Source organism: Solanum tuberosum, unplaced genomic scaffold (genome assembly GCF_000226075.1).
Source record: "Solanum tuberosum cultivar DM 1-3 516 R44 unplaced genomic scaffold, SolTub_3.0 scf00281, whole genome shotgun sequence".
NCBI lineage: Eukaryota > Viridiplantae > Streptophyta > Magnoliopsida > Solanales > Solanaceae > Solanum > Solanum tuberosum.
Genome location: NW_006239206.1, coordinates 547,139 through 569,489, shown reverse-complemented (window position 1 = coordinate 569,489; position 22,351 = coordinate 547,139). Strand labels below are relative to the sequence as shown.

Below are 22,351 nucleotides of genomic sequence, written 5' to 3'. Positions count from 1 at the left end.
TATATATATATATATATATATATAGCAAGTTTCTAGATCATAAACATTCAGCACCTGAAGACAAATCTGAATAAAAATCTCAGTGGATAAACAGCTATAAAAATTACAATGTAGACAGAAATGACAAAGCAAAAGACGTAAGCACTTGCGTCATAAAGAAAGAGACAGAACAAAGAATCTTATCTCTTAAAAGAAAGACAAGAAAGCACAAGGATATATATATATATATATATGTATATATATATCACCACGTAAACATCATGTAAAATAACAAAAGTAGAGATATAAAATATAACTATTCAAGAGCAAATATATCGCAAAATTGGATAATAGAGGTAAATATAACAAAAAGTATAATGAAAAATAAATATAATTTTTTAGAAAGTACAAAAAAAAAATGATGCCTAAATCCCCTAAAAACATAATCTTTTTGTCCCCGTATATTCTTTTAACTAGTCCCGTAAAAAATGAAATTATTTTTATAATTGAAAATAATTTAACTTCTAAATTCCACTAGTACTTTAATGAAATAATCTATAGTTATATAAAAAATCAAAAACTAAAATGTACTATTTTTTTTTTTTTGTGTCAGGTAAATTGAAACTGAGGGTAATATTAGGTTCACTTTGCTTAGGAATGGCTTATGAACTACCAAGATACAAAAACATTTCATTGATGATCAAATTAACTTGGAAGGAAATAGAAATTCGTACATCATTATTATTACTTACTCAAAAGCATTACAAACACACCAAATTAAACTGCCTTGTTAACACAACACAGGCACCATAATAAGGTGATTAATACTTATTCATTATTACCAAGCTAGCAGTAGGTACTTACTACTCATTTTATTTTTATTACAATAATAAAAAGGCAAGCTAACTAAAGCTTACTATTTCATAATTACTTAATAGAAAGTTGGAGTTGGAATATTATGGCATTGGTGAGGACTCATGCGGCATAAACCAGGAAGGCTCTGTGCAGTTTTACAAGCCTCACGCATTTCTCTTCCCTCTAATTCTCCTCTCTCTTGCTCTTGCTGCATCACTTGTTTTATTCCCTCGCACCGACATTGCTCGTCTTGCATCTGCTCCATTTGCTCGCAGCACCTGTCCATTTTCATCAATTTACACAGTAAAATTAATTCGGGACAAGTACGTCGAGTGATATTTTATAATTTGTAAAAAAAAAAATCAGAAATAGAATAGATCATCAAATTTTAACACTATCGGATTTGTGTAACTTTAACAGGAAAAAATACTCAAAACCTTTTTTTCATCCGAAGTATAACAAAGAAAATGTCTAACTCTTTTTTATTAAAAGTATTTAACATTATTAAATTATTTTTAATAAGATAATTTATAGTCACATAAATATTTATAATTTATTTTAATTAAATCAAATTTTCAAGTTTCGTTTCTACTTCATTGTTAGAGAGATCTGACTGTATAATTAAATATAATTTTCTCTATCTAACAATAATTGTCCACTATTGACTTGACACATCCCTTAACAAATTATAAATAATAGGAGAACTATTATTATTTTATTTATTGATTTTATTAAATTTTATGTGTTGAAAAATACTCTATTTGTCCCTAATTGCTTGTCCACTTTTGAATTGACACACTTATTAAGAAAACAATGATTAACATAGTGAGTTTACCATGTTACCCCTATTAATTATGAAGTGGATGAATTAAAAACTTAAAATTTTCAGAAGTTTTATCTTTTTCAAAGCAATTAATTGAGGATATAATAGGTAAAAAAAAATATTCTTTTTTGATTTGTCAAAATGGACAAGTAATTTAGGGACAACTAAAATAAAATAAAAATATACAAGTAATTAGGGATGGAGGGAGTAGTTAGAAAGGATAAAATAGACATAAAAGGTAAATGATCTCGTTGGACAACTATTTTTAATATAGTGGACAACTATTATTGAACGGAAAAATATAAAAACTCTTAACTCCTGTATAATTACATTGGAAGAATGTATACCTTGGGAATGATTGGCGCCAGTCTCCACTTTGTTGATCCATATATCTTCCCTCTTCAGTAAATTTTGTACTTTGTCTTAAATACTCTTCACAAGAACGTAAGTTCTGTGCCCTTTGCATTTCCATTTGGCAACGTTGAGACATTTGTTCCCTTGGGTTTTCAGCTATGGTAATTGTAGTACGAAAGCTAGAAGCTGTAACTCCCATAAAAAGTATGGCTAAACATGTTGCTCCAAATATTATTACTTTACCCATATTGAAAATTAAAGAGATCGATAATATTTTATTTTATTTTTTTAATAGAAGATGTTGTGGTATTTTAATGTTACAGAGATAGTGTGAATTTTATAAGGGGTTGAAAGGGTTGCATGTTAAGTACGTGGCCAAGGAAATTTTATTGGTTTTGGCATGTGGATGGTCTATATTTTGCATGTTATTTTTTTGCTTCCACGTTAGCCTTTTAGAAAAAAAGAGAGAATTCACAGTATTCATACAAATAAAAAGGTGAGCAATTTTGTTTGTATAGTAAGTGAATTTGGAAGTTATATGAATTGGCTCTTTCCTAAGTATTTGAGGCAATGTCATGGACTTATTATTATTCTGAGGTGTTAGAATGAAATTTCGTGTCAAACTTTAGATGTGATCTCTTCATCACATTCCCTTGTATGTTTATTTTGGTCTATATTGAGTCATCAATAAATTTAGAATTTGATATTTATGGGTTTAATAAATATTTGTTTTTTCTGATCGGGGTGTTCGGATCACCTCGACTAATTCTATAGAATATTTATCACCTCCCACCAGCAACATGTAGTAACTATGTCCACCGATGCATGGAAATTAGAATCACTTAATAATTTATGTCTCCGCTGAACTTTGAACCTGAAAATTCAGGATTCTCAACCACTTTATTATCGTAAATAGCTGATAAACATGATTAAGCATTGAAAAACACTCTTTTAAGTGCTTTATCATTATTTTTTATAAATAAGCAACTATATATGTATTTGGATGAAAATGATGAACCGGTTCTCAAAAAGAAATGCAACATATATTTATAAAAACAAATGGCGTCGCCCGGGTTCGAACCGGAGACCTTCAGTGTGTTAGACTGACGTGATAACCAACTACACCACGACACCTTGTTGTTTAATCGTTTGTGAATTATGTATCTATATAATGATTGTTGGACACCCTATGTAATTCTTGATAAATACAGCTATTAGTGCACTTAAAGCTACCCAAACAAACAAATATAATTCAAAAACATTAGTAATAATAAATACAAGAATGAAGAAAGAAATAGAAATTTAAGTGGTGTGATTATGACTTTTTAGCTGCCATGCACAACCACTGCATTATTTTAGTGTTGTCCATTCTACTATTCACCATTGTTAGTATATGTTTTTGAAATTTTTAAAAGTCAAATGGACATGTTTGTCTCCAATAGAATACAAAATCAGTACTTAACTACTTATCAAATATGTCAAGATTATGTTCCCTAACTACTCATGTTTCTCTTCTTTTTTTGGCAAGCAATGATCCCAATTTTAGGAGTCGTTTGTGAGGTATTAGGTATAATAATCCCTACATTTTATCCTGTATATAGTTGGAGGTATTCGGTGGTCTTGAAATTATTTATCCCACCATTTATTCTTTAGTGATAAAATATGTTATCTCATAATACATAATGAGATAACTTATTCCAGAATAATAAATTCTAGGTTAACTTATTCCCAACGAAACGGTATCTAAGAGTCAAGTCTAGACTATCTTATCTAATGCATGTAGTACAGAAAATTCAAAAATTCAAAATTTTATAGTTGTTGGTTGAAATACTGAAGGGGTACATGTACTTGAATGCAGTTAAGAGAGGCTGAAAATAGAGAGCAAAGGTGCGTAACCAGACCGGCAAATGAACTGACCATCAAATCTGCCCTACTATTAGTTAGAACTTAGAATCATCAACCCCTGTCTGTGCTTCTCAATGTTCGTGTCTTGGAGCGGTAAAATTAGCTCATGAAAATATAATATTTGAATTATATTCATTTTGATCTGCCCAAATTGGACCGATTTGGGCTAACTTGATTCATGAGAAACAAAATAACTTGCTTTTATTTTATATGATATTGTAAAAATGAGAACTTTTATTAACTTTTAATATGTTTTACTTGAGACGGAGATGTATTGAAAACAGTTTCTCTACGTGCACAAATTAAGGATAAGGCTACATACACTCCTACCTCCCCAGATCCAACTTGTAAGATTACACGAGATATATAGTTGTTATTGTACGGTTCATTGTTTAATCCATCTTGACTCACCCTTCTTAATCAATTAACTTTCTTTTAATAGATCTATGAATGATTATTTCTTGATTCAAATCATTTTAATCCATTCAAATTTAGAGAGGAAACCGCTTATTTGTCACCCATACTCATAATCTACTCTTCAATTAAGTGTTGGTGTACTTGTGTTTAAGTCCTACATTAACTGATGGAATGAGTTCTAATCTTCGTATATATAAGCTAGTTTTTGAGTTCGAGTTATATCGGAACATGGCAAAACTGAAAAGAGATTTTGTCAAAAAATCCCATGATGATACTTTCCATCTTTTCCTACTTTTAATATATCCAACTACTACTTACTTTATGTTACTATATTACTTCAAAATCTACAGCTCTGTATAAAGTGAATAAATAGAAGTTTTGATCAATATTTGAAACAAGTCTACCCCAAAAAATACTTCCAAGATGGTCCCAAAAGCCATACCTTATCTATTCTTACTGTTATTATTGTGGACCCATAAATCTCATATTTAAAATTATAATGACAAAGATCCTCATGGGAAATTGCAAGATATGCTTAAATAGAAGGTGCCAGACTGCCTGCATTGAAGCTTTTTTTTTTGTTTTGTTTTAATCAGTGCTGAATTCAGTTCATGTTGGAGAGTAGAATCATTTAAAAAGGTAAAAAAAAAAAAAGTTGAAATGTGAGTATAGTTTGTAATTTGGAAAACAAAGGCGCCTTAATTTTAGTTTTCCCACGCACTGAAGTCCGACTAAATTCAAATTAGCCAGAATCCCACATTAGGGGTATAATGCTCTCTAACAAAAACAGCTCAATACCTAAAGGAACTCGAATCAAATACTTTTCATAACCAAGAGATTGCATTCTTTTACCAACTAGACACAAAATGCTTCACATTAGCACCATGGCCTAAACACAAGACATTAGATATTCATAATTAGCTACATCTGGTTAGTTTTCAACTACAATATCTGCTTAATATCTGTGTCGAAGACCACCACTGAATCCAGATGGATCTGCCCTGATAACAGGCATCCCAAGCCGGTCCAAACGACCAGAACCGGGATAAGCTTTACCAGTGAAGTTGGGATAAAAAGAACCCTTTTGTGAGTTGTTTCTTGACTCACTGCACCCGTGAATCGAGTACCTTTTTGTTGAACTTGATCTCTCGTAGTGAGGCCTTTGTTTAGGTGCGCTCATTGAACGTACCTTAGCCTTGGAGGACTCTGTGTAGGACATGTAGCTGGGATGATCAGAGTAACCACTCATATAGCTTCTTGAACCGTCGCTCTTAGTTGGTGTAAACGGTCCTCTCTTGGAACTACCGCCCTTTGATGAAGCAGAGTAAAACTGAGGGCTATTGTCAGCAGTGCAGAAGCAAGCTTCATCAAGATCCTCATTGAACTTCAGGGGACTAAGGGGTTGATTTCCACAGGACGATGGACTAGGAACCGTTTGATGAGCTGTTGATTCCTTCGACGTTGTTAAGCTATAGCTGTATTGGTCAGAGTTCAGGCTAAGATGTGAGGAGTGGAAGAGGTTCCTTTGTTTAGGCGTAACATGTGGTTTCCCGGTATCTATCTCAAGGATCTTGTCACTCTTTTCGTCATCAATAGAACTAGTTCTTGCAGAAGATCCTTGAGGTCTAATTCGTGCCTTTTCCGAATCAATCGCCTTCCAATTTGATTTCGAGGTATTCCTCTGCATTATTAATACTCCAAGTTAATCATTAACAATTAAAATAGTTACTGCACTTACTTAACAAGCAAAAAATACCTTGAGCATAGACGTTTCATCATGCTTCAAGCTCCTTGCACGGATAACATGCTCGAATTTCTCTGGAGTTGTGGGATCCTACACGTTAAGAACACATTTGATCAATCATAGGCAGCTTAGAGCTAACTTACACAGTACAGGGGACAAGTTTTTGGCTAAAAAAAGATTACATGCATTAACTCATTTTTCAAAAGAACCCCGCGTGACATGTAAAAGAATTTAGAGTCACATGACATGTTTAACCACTTTCAGAATAGTGACTATAATAAGAGGAAAAAAAGAGTGGCATTTTTACAGTAGATGGGAAAAAGGTGTGGGGGACTGAAGTGAATGGTTAAAGTAAGCATCTTTATTCTAGAAGAATAATCTTTTATCAAAGTAGGAACTTATATTAAAGACCATAACTTTAGTACAGCAATCTTTAAGAAATTACGAATTCTCTTCAAATTTGTACAATTGGAGGGAAGGAAGATTATTTTTGCTTACATGAAGAAATTGAACGGACTTGGTGCTTGAATGAGGGGATCCTGAGACCTGAGATCGTCCAGCACGAGCCCTTGACTGAGCTCTGGATATTGCTTGCATTTGCCGTAGATAATCAGCAGTCTGTTGCCTAATAATGTGACCTCTCACCAGTGCTTGAAGCTTCACCAGTCCCTTCAACGCTCGTAAAGCTCTCCTCGACTTCAGATTACATATTAAGACCATAAAATGCAATTAATTGGCAAAACAAAGTGTAACAGTAACTAGTTTGTGAATTGTGATGATGTCATAGCACAGAAAAGCATGAAAATTTTCAAAGGTGTTGGCGCCTTAACTTCATTTTCACACCTCTGAAGTCTTCTTCTAAAGTGAAGTCTGACATTTTCAGAAGATTGGGACATATGACAATTCAACCAACCTTCTAATAAAGAAATGAAAAGTAGTACCATAAAAGCTTCTGACTGCCAACTCTCTAAAGACAAAGCAATTGTACTACACAAAAAAGTTCTCATCTCCTTTTCCTCAAACAAAATTGGGACTATGTTGCTCAGACATTTCATAAACGTCAACATGTGCGTGTCGAATCATCCAAAAGTAGTGCAGCGACATTTTTAGAGTCCAAACAACACAGACAAGCCACAAAACTATCAAGAATTCCAATACAAGACTAAAATTTACGGATAGTAAAAAAAACTCAATACATATCGATTGTCAATTAATTCACCAAGTGGTCCAAAAGAACACCTGAACATATAAACCTTTTCCCTCAGGGCAAAGAATTTATGATGATTCCACATACTGAACTAAGTTACCTAACAATTAGCCATATTAACTAAGAGACATTAATATGAAATTCCTCAATGCCTAACCAAAATAAAGTGCTTATCAGGTTCCAGTCATTATCAATGATGCTCAAAATACCCAAAAAAATAGAAACAAAAATTTTTACCCAAGTTTTGTTCAAGTTTTACATCATATGAGAAACAAAAGAGTACCACAAAACCAAATACATGCAACTTTAACATCATCAAACAGTGCTTGTGACCTTGCTTGCTGGCTGTTACAGGAACACTACAGTTGCAGCAATGTACAAAAAACATACTACTAATCAAAGTGAAACATATAAAACAACAGAAACACATAATAGGAAACTACCCATCTTGGAATTCACTTTAGCACAGTTCTTAATTTTTTTATAAAAAAGTACACTTTATCCCATTTCTATATTTTTTTAATAAATCTTGAAAACTTCAACCTAACCCATAATATTTCTATTTTTAGATTTTCAGGTCCACACGGTTCCTACATTGGCCCCATATCTCCTCTTCTACATTCCCCTTCACCAATGTTCCAACTCTTAACTACCCACCCCCTTCACCCCTCTACCCCACAAAACAAAAAAAGATCATTTTTTTCTTGAAAAAAGGATAACAAATAGGTACACAATAAGCTACGTTGGTTTGTTTATTATGAAAAAAACACAGCAATAAAGGACATAGGTAAAACAGCTTTCAATCAATGTGAAAAAAGAAGAATTTTCACTCATATCAATTCACATAAAAATTATCGGAAACAGCCTCTCTACCTTTGTTGTTGCAATTCACATAAAAACTAACTGTTTGCAATAACTAATAACGCAGATTAGCTATAGCTACATATTAAAGATTAAATTTTTATCATATTATTACTATAAATAAGTTAAAATCATCGAATTATTTAAACTAACAACTAACCAAATAAGCTCGGAAAAGTGATTGAATAACAACGGCGGCCCAATTTTCACGGTTGCCCGCGGCGGCTCCCTTTTTTTTACCAACCACCGCAGAGGAGCTGAGAGAAATGCCGTTCCACATCGTAACAGCAGCGGCACCACCATTAGTTGTGGTAGTAGTAGCTCTACCACTATTAGTAAGCTTCACCCCCGCAGCGGCGGCTTGAGCGGCGGCGATAGCAGCTTCGGCTACGACGGCCGTTGCTTCCGCCACCGCAATCGCTCGATTTGACGAATCAACGCTACATCCAACAGCACCGTTTTGAAGTGAATTTGACACAACACGACCATAGTTTGATGATTCTTTATCAGTACCCTTAACAAAGTTGGAGTCTTTTTCTCTGTAAGATTTAACAAAGCTCCATTTTTTCTTTGTGGGTTTTGGATTTTGGTTAGAGGAAGATGATGGGTCCTGTTTTTTTAGGCCAAGAAGACCTCTAAACCATTTGGATGCTTTGCCCATTTATTCAAAAGAACATAGAAATTGGATTAAAAAGAACATTTTTTTTCTTCTTTTTTCTGTTTTTGCAGAGAAGTGGAAGTGAAGAGAGTGAGAGAGAGAGAGGAGGAAGAAGAAGAGAGATTTATGTGAAATGTAAAATAATGTGCTTCTTCTTCTTCTACTACTTGGGATTGTCAACTCTGTTAATTTATTGTGAACAGTGGGAAGTAATATTTACTCCAATGCTGGGAATTGTATTATGGGAATTGACCAAATTGCCCTATGCCAACCACTCCAATATAAAAAATTCAAAATGTTACTTTAAAAGAAAAAAAAAAGACTGAAGTCCACTTTTTTTTTTTTGGTAACTAAAAAAAATATTGGGTTTAGAGAATAATACCCTTTCACTTAGGCCTGTTTGGCCATATACTTTGTTATTATTACTTAGCAAATATATTTGGTAAACATCTCCAGTTTCTAAGTTCTTAAAAAAACTAGAATTTTCAAATTTTAAAAAATTTAAAAATTACCCAAATTTTTATATTTAATAAAAACACTCATAATTTATAGTTTTGGATTAAATTTTATTCATAGTTTGTTGTACAAAATTTATGCTGTTATATACATATTTTATACAATTTTTATCCAAACTTGCTTTTCAAAGTTACTTTCAATTACAAGTAGTTATAGTAGATTTTTGTATACAAATCAATGGTATTTTCCTTTTTTTCAAATTCATATTAATTATGTTCTTTGTCATGACTTTTCACCGAATATTTTCATTATAAAATGATAATACAAACTTATGGATAATTATAATAAGTTTTAGAACTTATGGTATAAATCATATATTTTTAAAAAGTCAAAGATTTCTCCCAAAAACGATTTGTCAAAAATATTTGAAAATTTATGATCAAACACTAGCTTGTTAATCTTAAAAATAAATCAATGGCCAAAATGAGTTGGATTATTTATATTTTAAAATGTGAAAAATAACCTTTGAATAATATAATTATAACATATACATTTTTAAATAATTAAAAATTAGAACAAGAACATTATATAAAAATTAAATTTCATTCCAAAACCTAAAGGACTAACAAAAGAGACTATTTTTGTCATTTTTATATTTATTTGCTATATTTGGAAAACTTTATTTACCGTATATAGAGACTAGAGAGAACAACGAAGCAATATCATTTCCTCTTTCCCTAATTATTTATCCTTTTTTTTTAGTTATTCATAATTTCTTGTCCATTTTGACTAATCAAGAAAGGACAAAAAATTTTACTTACTATATCCTCAATTAATTACTTTAAAAAAGATAGAACCTTTTAAAAATCTTAAGCTTTTAATTTATTTACTTCATAATTAATAGTAGTAAAATGATAAACTCACTATATCAATTATTATTTTTTTAATAGATGTATTAATTCAAAAGTGGACAAATAATTAGGGACGAAAGGGAGTATAATTCTTCTCTAAACAACAGTAGCGTGGAGTGAAATGGTGATAAGTGATAACCTTTTCGCAAAATTACGGAGTGATTAAGGATACCATTACCTCTAAACATAAATTTATGTTAGGTAATCTTATCTAGACTTAGGTTGACAAATTAGTAGTACTTAATTGGTCCATTGATAAAGGAGCTTTCCTCTAAATTATGTTTGCCTTCTCATAAAATACAATTCAATCTTATTATAACAATCATTCGTTATTATAACAATTTGATTTTCTCCCAAAAAATCATATTTTCTTGTTATGTTTTTTTAATAATATCATTTGACTTATGAAAATAATATCATTTTCTTTAACAATACATTCTTTATAAAATTAACTTTTACCACAATCGTACGTAAAATATTATAATAATATTTTATTAAAAAATGTTGTTTGCAAAATAAAATATTTATTATAAGTATCATTAAAGTCATGCACGTAAATTTTAAAGCGAATATTTTTTAAAAAAAAGATTATACTTAAATGGTGCTATCAATTATGGTTATAACTTCGTGAAAGACGACTATTGATATTTGTCTTTTTTTACATGACTTAGTCATCGGCGGCCCCTTAAAGTTGTACGCATAATTCACTTAGACACCTCAACTAGGACTTGTACCTATTTTTTTTGGTCAAACTGGTTAACGTATACATTTTTTCCTTTTGTTAAACAAAATCATTAAAATAATTTTTACATACATTTAATTTTAATAGCTATATGAAATTTAAACGTTAAATATTTGTATACATGTTTAACATTACCTCACTAAATCAACCATGAAAATGTTTTGACAAACGATGTCATTACTGAGTTATTTGATTGCATATATACTTGCTTTATTCAATTTTATGCAATATTATTTGACCAAACATAATATTTAGTCTTACTATTATAGGTGTGACGCTCTTCTTTTTTTACGTTTGCTTTAAAAAGAATGATATATTAATAATTACATTTACATAGATTGAGACAATAAAAATAATGGTTGAAATTCATGGTATTGAACAAATTATAAATAGTTGTGTGATTGTAAATTGTCTCAATAAGAAAAAGTTAAATATTTAAGTATTAAAGATATTACTTCCTCCGTTTCAAAAAAAATGGTCTAATTTGACTTGATACGAAATTTAAGAAAATAAAGAAGACTTTTGAATCTTGTTGTTCTAAATTAAAATTATGTCAAATGTACAAAATTGTTATTTAATCTTGTGGCCTTAAACATGTCACGTGAAAAGCTGAAATTAAAATGTTACCAAAAAAAAAAAGAGGTCATTCTTTTTTAAACAAATGTATTATTTTTGACCGGCTAAAAAATACATCAAATAAATTGGATTTTTTTTAAAAATTCGGATTAATTTTTTTTAAAAAAATCTTTAATTGGCCGCTATAGTAACATATAAATTATCTATATTGTAAACAATTCACAATCACCCTTAAAAAAAATCTTTTCTTTATTGGTATATCACGTTTTCGATATTAATCCAAAAGAAATATTCTTCAAGTTACCAATTGCTAATTCTTGAAGGTTAAAAAGGTAAAATTACTCTGCACGTTACTCAAGTAAAATTCTTTTCATTATTAATAAAAAACACATTTTGATGTTAGGGAGTAGGGACACATGTTAGCAAAATCCAAATTCTAGTGTGATACTAGTTGATATTAAACTATAAATCCAAAAAGGAATATTCTTTAAGTTACTAATTACCAATACTTGAAGGTTAAAAAGGTAAAAATTGCCCTGCACTCTACTCAAAATGACATTCCTATAAATCTGTAGTTAAAGTTACTCCCTCCTTATTAATTTATCTGTTATGATTTTTAAAAGAAATATTTTGAATCATTTATTTTATTAACATTATGGAAGGTGTATTTATTTATTTATTCGAATAATGACTATCGAAAAACGAAACGAAATAATTTATTTATTTTTTAGTGGAAAGAAGTATAACTTTCGGCTGTGGGCAGTGGCTCGTGAGCATAGATTCCTGGCAAAACTACTATACAAATAAATCTTGTAATCTATTACTAAAAATCTCAGTTTTGTAGTCTCTATAGACTACTACTGACATAAATATTCCCATAACTCCCCCCCCCCCCTACTATATCTCATAATGTAGCTCATTACAAGACAAGTTTATAGTACAGTCCTTTTAATATTTATCTATTTATTATTCACTAACCTCAAATATGATAATAATAATATTTATCTTTTTTGGGTGGAAACTTCAGTTTCACTTACAACTTTTTCTGAATAAATAACTTATGTATTTATATATAATTTCAATTTTTTTTACAATATATTGTTAATATAATTTTCTTTTATATTTTAAATAAATTTATATTCAAACGTTAGAATTAAAAAAAAAGAATTTACAGGTGAAGTAAAATTAGAGAACATGTCAAAGGTGAATACACGAGTCACACATGTAAGAGCTTGGTCAACAAAGATGGGCCGTCCAATTACTGTTACGATATTGAAAATTCAATTCGATAATTTACGATATTAAAAAGTTTTGGTTCGATAATTTTGATTTACCGTTTGTAAGATATTATATTAAAATAATTTGATAAGGTTCGATATTTTATCGTTTGATTTCGATGTTTTATAATATAATAGATTGATTATCATAGTTTGATCAACTTCAATTTACATATATTTGTATGATAAAAAATTATGACTTGAACTTTTCAAGAAATGTATTAACTATATCATACATGTAAAAATATTTAATATAAAGTACACACAATTTTCTTTGTTAATCAATCACAAAAAATTAAATCAAGATAAAATAGTTTAAAAACTTCTACATCTAAATAATTAGTTACTATTTTATATATTTACTAGTATTTTATTACATATAAATATACATTCAGTATGATATTCAATTTTTATTTGTAATATCAGATACTATATTGAATACTAAACTTTTTTCAATATGCATATCAAAAACCAAAATATTCAAACTGTGGTGTTAAAATTTTCAATTTTGATATGATATTCGATATATTTATATATACATTTGTCATGCGTTGACTCTAGTCAATTACAGCAACATATTTTTGAAAATTTGAGGTGAGTGTTCGATTCTTTGATTTTTGTAACATATCAAATTGGAATTAAATCCATTTGATTATTATTTATTTTTTTGATTTGTTGGTATAAACGTTATATACTGAGCTGTTTTCTGCTGAAAAAAAGTGTTGGACTCTCTATTGACCATGAAATTTGTACTGAGGACTTTTATGTCCATTGGAAGAAAAGAGTCAAAATGATGAAATGTACTCTATAATTTATTATTGGGTTAATAATAGAGTATCTAAATTCTGAAAAGTACAACTTCCTCGTGTTTAATTAAAGAAACATTCATTTATCTTCTTTTTGCCTTTTGCAATTAATTAATCATGAGCAGTATTACTACTCTCTTCGTATTGATTTTGTGTATATAAGACAAGAAAAATGATATAATTAATTTTAATATGGAATTAAATAATATGAATCAGAAAGAATATTAATTTAATTTAGGGAAAAGGCTCAAATATGCCATCGAACTTTCAGAAAAGGCTCATTTATGTCATCCGTTAAAAGTTTGGCTCATCTATGCCATTACCGTTTAAGAAAAGGCTCATTCATGCCATTATTTTTTAACGGTGATTTTACAAAATCATTTTTTACACGTGGCCAATTATAATCCGGCCACGTCATTATTATTTTTACAAAACCAGGATTTTGTGTATATAAGACAAGAAAAATGAAATAATTAATTTTAATATGGAATTAAATAATATGAAACAGAAAGAATATTAATTTATTATATTTACATGCTGTCAGTACTGATGAAATGAGTTGTTAATAACTTGTCTTAGACGGCAAATTAGGCAGTGTCTCAATATATATGAGATTCTGATGAAATGACTAAACATAATAATTCTGTCTCTATATTTTTATTTGACAAAACGACTGATTCAGTATTCACGTGCTACCTAGCTGCCCCTTGCTCTTTCCTGCCCACAGCACTACCGCTTCCAAAATAATTTTAGTCTCAATTTACGTGACATTATTTAATTTATTACACTATTAAATATTAATTTATTATTTAAAATAAATTTTAAATATTTATATAATTATAAATCATTTTGATAAGCAAGTCAGAGTAGATTAGTATAACTTCACGCAATATTTAACCTATGAGGAACTTTCACCACTCAAAAATAGCCCAATTATTTTCCATAGATATAGTTTGATAATTACAATTCGTAGCTACATATTATTGGGAGGAGAGAGGCAAGCGAGACTGGGAGAGAGGAGAGAGGCGAGAGACAGGGAGAGAGAGGAGAGAGGCGAGAGACAGGGCAAAGAGTGGGAGAGAGGTGAATTGTATATGTATATCAGTTAGATAATTGTATATTATACATATGTATTTGTATATATGGCAAGCGAGATTGGGAGAGGGAGGAGAGAGGCGAGCGAAATTGGGAGATGGAGGAGAGAGGCGAGCAATATTGGGAGAGGGAGGAGAGAGGCGAGCGAATGAGGACAGAGAGTGGGAGAGAGGTGAATTGTATATGTATATCGGTTAGATAATTGTATATTATACATATGCATTTGTATGACAAGCGAGATTGGGAGAAGGAGGAGAGAGGCGAGCGAGGTTGGGAGAGGGAGGAAAGAGGCGAGCGAGAGAGGACAGAGAATGGGAGAGAGGTGAATTGTATATGTATATCGGTTAGATAATTGTATATTATACATATGTATTTGTATATTCTGGCGAATTATACATATACAAACGTAACTAATTATACAAACTCGAAGTCAGTCCACGTAATTAATGGATAATGTTAGTCGCGAGTGGTAATTATAGCAAACTATAGCTATGATGAGTAATTAAGTAGTATAAGTTTGCTTAACCGCGTAATTTTCCCTTAACCTATATATCATATTGGATTACTTATAAATTATTATATTCCCTTTTTAATCTTCATTTATTGTATGTGTAATAGGAAAAATAGTTTGATATACCATCAACTTTGTCATTTAGAACTGATATACTTCTCGTTATGAAAGTGGCTCATATATATATACCCGTACTGTTATACAAATGACTTACATATATCCTTACCGTCACTATGTTGCTTGGATTCCTCAAAAAATATTATCAGGTGTGTGTCGAATTCTTCGAAAGTAGTGCATTTTTGAAGGACACGACATGGGTGCGACAACATTTCTAGAGAGTCTGAGCAACTTAGGTTTTAGATGTTCAACACAAATGTAAAACATCAAAGTTACCGCTACATATTTTGGGAATACTAAAATCCACACTTCATACTTTATTATTGAGTTATTACATTTTTTTTGGATACAAGTCGCTCATAATTCATAAACTAATAGAAATTGAGACATAAAAAGATTACTTTATAAGAAAAAAATATTCTAAGTAGAGAATCAAAATCATTTTATACCGTCCTACAATATGCTCTTAATAATACACTCCTATTTTATGCAGAATAGAAAGCATTAACAGAAATTTTACATTACATAGAGAAAGGACATTGTTGTCCATTGTCGATTCGATCGCTATATCTGCTTCATGTTTTTGTATAGGTTGTTTTATCTTGAGTAGCTTTTCAATCTGTGTTTGATACCATTCCTCCTGAGTTCTTCCTGGATGTCAATCCACCAAATGAGAGAATTATATCTGTCATTCTTCGGCTAATGTCTTCGAATGATGGACGAAGTTCTGGTTTACTGTTTCATAGGCACAAAACAAAGGCTTAATTCTAGTTCATTCACAATCGATCTATTGTTGCTTGGACTCTTCAAAAACGTCTACTGCACGTCAAATCCTCCAAAAGTAGTGCTTTATGCCTTTATTGGCTGACTTGACATGAATGCAACAACATTTTTGGAAAGTCTGAGCAAAATAGTTTACAATATCAAACGAAAGCAGAGGAAAGCACCTTTGCCAACAATCAAGGATAATAGCTGAAATGCGAGGATCAAGTTTTTGCGGAATATCCAGCCTACCATCCATGAATCCAACAACTCCGACAACCTTCAAATAAATAAACTAGTTCAATACCAGTACAGACCAGCTTGCTAGGATAAGAAAATGAACGTTGAACTTAATTCAATCTCAAAAACTAGCTCGTGAGGTGACGATTGTCCAAAGACCATTTAAGAAGACAAATTGTCACATTCACCACCAACGTGGGATACTAACATACTATCATCATTTGCAGGCATATCAACACCGAACATAGTGAAAGAAACATCGAGGTACCTGTAAAGGATTAAGGTCCTTCCACGGAATAGATTCAGTCATTAGTTCCCATAAGATCACACCGAAACTGAAGACATCAGATCTGCACAACAGCAGAAGGACTACATCAAGATAGCCACTGCAACTGGTGTTAATTATGTAGAATGTGAAGTAGCATGCAACAACATGCGTAAAAACCTTTATCAAGACCAATAAATAGGATAAACTATGCAAAATGGGCCAAAAACAAAACAATCCAGTGATTGTGGTCACTGATTATAATCCAACATAATTTGTCCGCGAAAAAAAGAGCCCCACCAATGGCTCAAGTTTAACAAGTGGTTTTGCATTACATCATCAAAGTTAACTAACATAAGCAAAATAAAACAGAAAGTAAAGCTTGTAAAATTTACTTCTCTGTTGAAGGTTCATTTCTAAGTACTTCAGGAGCCATCCACTGCGGCTGCAAAAATAACAGCAGAGTAAAATTTTGTGAGGGACAAGTAACAGCATTATCATATCCAATGCCACCACAAAAAAGAGCAAAATAAAAAGCTGAGATGCATACCGTCCCTCGTCCAGAATTTGCTGTTAAGAAAGTAGCATGTTTCAATTTTGAAAGGCCAAAATCTCCAACCTAAGGAAAGAGACACCAATAATCTTATATAGTATTCCGTAATTCGTAAAATGGCTTCACCATGAATAAATTTAAAGGCTGAACAGAGAAATGCAGACCTTGACAGTCCAGCTTTTATCCACAAGCAGGTTTGAAGATTTAAGATCTCTATGTACTATAGGAGGGTTCCGTCGATGCAAGTAACACATACCCCTAGCCTAAATCAAACAAAAGAAAGAGTGAAAAAAACCATGAATTCTTATTTACACAAATTTATGAGTCCAAGCAGAGAAACAAACCACATCAAGGGCCATCCTAAGACGTCTTTTGAGGTCTAGTGGCGGATTATTCCTGTGAAGTACTTTAAAAAGACTTCCCCTGAAACACATGATGAACGTACGTGATATTATTGTCTATCTAGTTTTTATGTCATAACCAAGACAATGCCAAGATGACATTGCTGTGCTTCATTACCTGGGCATATACTCGGTGATAATGGCAAGCTTTTCTTGTGAACTTACTGCTCCCATAAATAATAGCACGTTCGGATGTCTAAGTCTTTTCATTATGTCAATCTGAAGACATACTGAATCTCAATTAAAAATCTGTTAATATGGTTAATTCAATGACTATTTGATGGCATCACATACCTCCTTTTTGTAGTCAAGCAAAGTTGTCTCGCCGCGTTGGTTCCCAAAGAAAACCTTAACAGCAACATCCTGAAGGATCAAAACGGAGAGAAGACACAAATACCATAAAAATGAGATATTGTTTCAGTGTCCACATAATGTGAAAAGAACATTGTGAACTAGGAAACTACCGATCCTTTCCAAATTCCATGATACACAACGCCGAATGCACCTGAAAAAGGAAATATTACAGCGATTGAGGCAATGAGTGTACAAATATATCTCTAACAACTAGGTAATTTCTTCTCAACAACCTTTGGCCAACATCACATATGTGCAATAGCCAAATTGAACTATGTCAATAACATTGGTACGATATTCTCATGATTTACCTTGTCCAATTTCTTCGCTTAGGCTGATGTCTTCCCAACGTATTTCACAATGTACTATCAAGCTCAACTCATTCTCATTTTTGTTTGATGAGCTTCCGTGGCTGCTTCTAGTGTTCCCCCCTGACTTCCGGGACTGTTGGTTTTCTAGCTTCTGTCCTGATGAATCTTCTATCGCTGGAAGTTTTGAGTTTCCTATTTGTGGCTTATGATAGTTAGCATTGATTTGGTCGTCGAACTTTCTGGAGCAGGTAGCTATAGGACCCTCTATAACATCAGTGGATGTTATTTGTGCATTTTCAGGAGCATTCGTTCTTTGTTGAGTAAAACATGACCCTTTCAGTATACTCTGGAAATCATGATAGGCATCAAGAACATGAGTATATTTTCCCTCGGAAGACGAAGGTAAATCAGGTTCCGTGACATTCACATTAGCAAAAGTTTCATCATTCCCATTCTGTTGAATATTTCCACACTTTTCTCCTCCAATGTTTCCAAATCCTGTAATGTTCAGCTTTGACATGACCTTCGCCACCTACAATTTTCATAAAACAGGTAAGACTAGAATAACAACGGTCAGTGAAGTAGACTAAAGGCCAAGAAGGAACATGACATAGGTAGCAAAAAATTATCCTATGCACGAAAGGAAGCAGGAACAGTACTAATTTAGAAGGCTGCACAATGTCAAACGGAGACTCGTCCATTTCTGAGCTTTCTGCATTAGTTCTGCTCTTCCTACCTAGCAAACTGAAACTCAGTCGTGCAGCCTGAAATGATAACTTTATCTCATACATAGGCGGAACCAGGATTTCAACTTTATAGGTTCTGGAATTTAGAATGTCGACTTGAATGCTAATAACTAAGTTCTAAATATGTACATATTTAATGAGTTTCTTATTATATGAGCAAAAGATACCAAGTTCTGCTGAATCTAATTATGAGCTTCTACCTCCGCCCCTGCTCATACATCTTGTTGATGATAAACAAAAGGTAAAGAACCTAAGTACCTAAACACTTACGGGTGCTCTAGGTGGCTTTTGTGATTGCCCTCCTATGGTGTCTACTTCAACCTCCTCTCGGTCTCTGTGTGCATCCTCTCCACGATTAAACGAGAAGACTTTTGAGGCCTGAAAATATAGAACACCATAGGGAAAATTAGTAACTTACTCACTAAACTAACTCAAAAATGTTACTAATAAGCACAATGAGTAATCAAAGCAATAGCAAATCACCAGATTGGGAACAAATGATGCAGTTTGACTCTGTGGATGCCACCCGGTACTTTTAAAATTTATTCCCCGCCGTCCTGGTTGTTCGTTAGACGACTGAGAGGTTCTTGATTTTTCCGAGTTTATCTTATTTAAAAAAGCTGCATCACTTGAGACAGTGACAACACCAAAAAGTTCACCATCCTCGTACATTAGGCTTTTCGACACTATAGCCATAAAGATCTCACCACTTCTCTTCTTAAAAGGAAACTGATCCGTCCATGATTGTCCACAGCTCAATCTTTTCACATAATGCATAGCTAATTCATGATATTCTTCACAAATAAGCAGTTCAGTACACCTCTGTCCGACTACTTCATGGTCTTTATATCCATAAAGTTTCTCAGCAGCTTGGTTCCTACAACAAACTTGAGTTAATATATAGTAATAACTGAATTAGTAGTATAAAATTTATAGATGTTTACTAGATATCTTAATATATATACACAGAATTTGGGCATCCGAGGGTGTGACTTAGTGGTAAATGAAGTAGTTCAGATCTATAAGGTCTCAGGTTCAAATTCTAGCAGACACAAAACACAAGGTAATTCTTTTCATTTGTCTTAGCCTTGATGAACAGAGTTACTTGGTACCTTTTGCTGACGGGAGGTGATAGGTATCTCGTGTAATTAGTCAAGGTGTGCCAAAGCTGAAACCGATCATCCAAAAAAAATGGAATTTGGGCAAAAAAGATTGGGTTCTATGTATGCTATACATACTAAATTTGCCTAGGTGTCTTATCATCTTGTTAGAAAGGATACTCTTTAATTTACATTGCGCCAAAGCTCCTCATAGAAATTTAAATCGGTATTCCCTTTATTTCAATTTATTTGTTTAGTTTGATTTGACACAAAGTTCAATAAACTAAAAAATATTTTTAAATCCATGTTAAACTAAACATATACGGTATAAAACATATCGTTTATTTTTGTGATCCATGTCACGTGAATTGTCAAAAAACAAACTTTTTAAAACAGACTAAAAGAGAAAGTAAGAGAAACAAATTGAAACGAATGAAGTAATAAAAATGATAAGATTTCATAATAGGAGCTGAAAATGATCACTATACTTGCCAGTAAATAATCTCCCCTGTACCAATTTTGGTAACGTAAAGTGCATGACCCATATCTTCCAACACATTTCTGTACGGATTCCCCGAATAGAACACTCCGGGGCCGCAGTACGACCCCGGGGCATCTTCATCTGAATCCTTACTAGTACTCTTTTCTTCCAAAAGCAAATTGAATTGTTCTCTAAGTTTCACATAACTCGCTTCCAATGATCGCAATCGTTCCACCAAAACTCGGGACCGAGTCGATTGTGACTCGTCGGAACCAGCACCGGAACCATCCATGACGGAGGAATCAGAAAGTGGTAGTGGTGGCGACATAGGTGGCTAAAGGCCTTTTGTAGTTGTTACTGTTTTTTTTACTTTAAAATTTTAAATATTGAAATATTTATACTGATTCGTGGGGATAAACTTTTGCCACGTGGCGTTTGTGAGTTCAAAGGAACTACACCCCTGAAAATGGGCTTGGGCTGGACATAATGTTGAGTTTAGTCACAATATCGAGGCTGATTTTGGCCCCGTTCTTAATAGATGACGTCGACAACTTTTTTGAATCGAAACACTTAATCATTTTCTTCAAATTTTAATTATCATGCGTTTTTCGAAAGTCAATTTGATAAGTTAAATTAGATTACATTAATTTGATATTATAAACAAAAAATTAGATAATAAAAAAGTACTATAAATTCCAATCTTTTGCATATCAATATGATGGAGAAATACATATTAAAGTGTTAGTCAAAGTTATTATCGTTTGACTCTAAAAAAGAAAACTATGAGTCTATGACAATTAAAAGTGGATGGAGTAATATTTAGATACTCACTCCGTTTTAAAAAGAATTGTCTAGTTTCCTTTTTAGTCTGTTTAAAAAAGAATGACCATTTCCTTTTTGGCAATACTTTAACTTTAACTTTTCACGTGACATGTTTAAGACCACAAAATTAAATGACATTTTGATACATTTGACATAACTTTAATTTAGAACCACGGAATTAAAAAATCTTATTTCTTTTCTTAAACTCCATTTCAAGTCAAACTAGGTCATTCGTTTTTAAATTGAGGAAGTAATTCATTAAAACATACGGCTGTTTGAGCATTTAAACTAAATATATTGACCAGTCTAAATGGATTGTCAATATATTTCGTTATTTTTTAATGTTATGCAAATATATAAAATTACTCTGCGAAATAACATTTAGACTAACATCCGGTAATATGTTAACTTTATTAAAAAAGTATTAAGTTATTAGGTTGTCATATAATGCTTGTAATAATTTGTGTAACTATCGCAATTAAGTTTTCAATGTGTTCAAACAAAATCTTTAAATTGTAGTGTAAAAGATCCATATATATAATCATTAATTAAATAGTTAAAAAAAGTTATTTAAAAAGGGATAACAAATGAAAAACTGATGAAGTTTAAGAATTTACAAGTTTCAGCTCATAATATGTTTTTTTCGTATAAATGTATTATATTGTGGATGTCCGTTTAAATACTACTATATATATATAATCATTAATTAAATTGTTAAAAAAAATTATTATAAAAGTATAACACATGAAAAAATCACAAAGTTTAAGGATTTATATTTCAGCTCTATAATGTATATTTTATTCTCATAAATATATTGTTTTGTGGACGTACGTTTAAACTTTAAATACTTTTAGGGTGTGTTTGGTATGAAGGAAAATATTTTTCGGAAAATGTTTTTCAGTTTTTTCATGTTTGATTGGGTTAAATGTTTTCCAAATCAATTCATTTTCCTCAAATTTAAGGAAATGACCTCCCTTCAAAAATTAAGGAAAACATTTTCCAAAACTTTCCTCCAACTTCAA

General features: G+C 31.7%; 3 protein-coding genes and 1 non-coding gene across 4 annotated transcripts; all 4 read right to left on the bottom strand.

The window, feature by feature from the left end:
• Positions 1-910: 910 nt before the first annotated feature.
• LOC102595369 (2S sulfur-rich seed storage protein 2-like) lies at positions 911-2,258 on the bottom strand. The gene is made up of 2 exons (XM_006358857.1): positions 2,005-2,258; positions 911-1,112 (listed from the first exon to the last, which is right to left on the bottom strand). The coding sequence occupies exons 1-2, from the start codon at positions 2,256-2,258 to the stop codon at positions 911-913; spliced, it is 456 nt and encodes a 151-aa protein (XP_006358919.1).
• Positions 2,259-3,071: 813 nt separating this feature from the next.
• TRNAV-AAC (transfer RNA valine (anticodon AAC)) lies at positions 3,072-3,145 on the bottom strand. Its single transcript has one exon. It is a non-coding gene; the product is annotated as a tRNA-Val (tRNA).
• Positions 3,146-5,128: 1,983 nt separating this feature from the next.
• On the bottom strand, positions 5,129-8,947 carry LOC102580550 (protein IQ-DOMAIN 14). Its single transcript, XM_006358813.2, has 4 exons — positions 8,306-8,947; positions 6,576-6,773; positions 6,090-6,167; positions 5,129-6,014 (listed from the first exon to the last, which is right to left on the bottom strand). The coding sequence occupies exons 1-4, from the start codon at positions 8,804-8,806 to the stop codon at positions 5,289-5,291; spliced, it is 1,503 nt and encodes a 500-aa protein (XP_006358875.1). The 5' UTR covers positions 8,807-8,947; the 3' UTR covers positions 5,129-5,288.
• A 6,793-nt stretch (positions 8,948-15,740) lies between these two features.
• On the bottom strand, positions 15,741-20,835 carry LOC102595045 (probable serine/threonine-protein kinase DDB_G0290621). The gene is made up of 15 exons (XM_015314144.1): positions 20,519-20,835; positions 19,410-19,803; positions 19,197-19,304; positions 18,840-18,944; positions 18,181-18,712; positions 17,980-18,020; positions 17,810-17,878; positions 17,634-17,734; positions 17,459-17,537; positions 17,279-17,377; positions 17,112-17,180; positions 16,957-17,006; positions 16,565-16,646; positions 16,242-16,336; positions 15,741-16,029 (listed from the first exon to the last, which is right to left on the bottom strand). Exons 1-15 carry the CDS (start codon positions 20,833-20,835, stop codon positions 15,909-15,911), a joined length of 2,262 nt encoding a protein of 753 aa, XP_015169630.1. The 3' UTR covers positions 15,741-15,908.
• Positions 20,836-22,351: the final 1,516 nt, after the last annotated feature.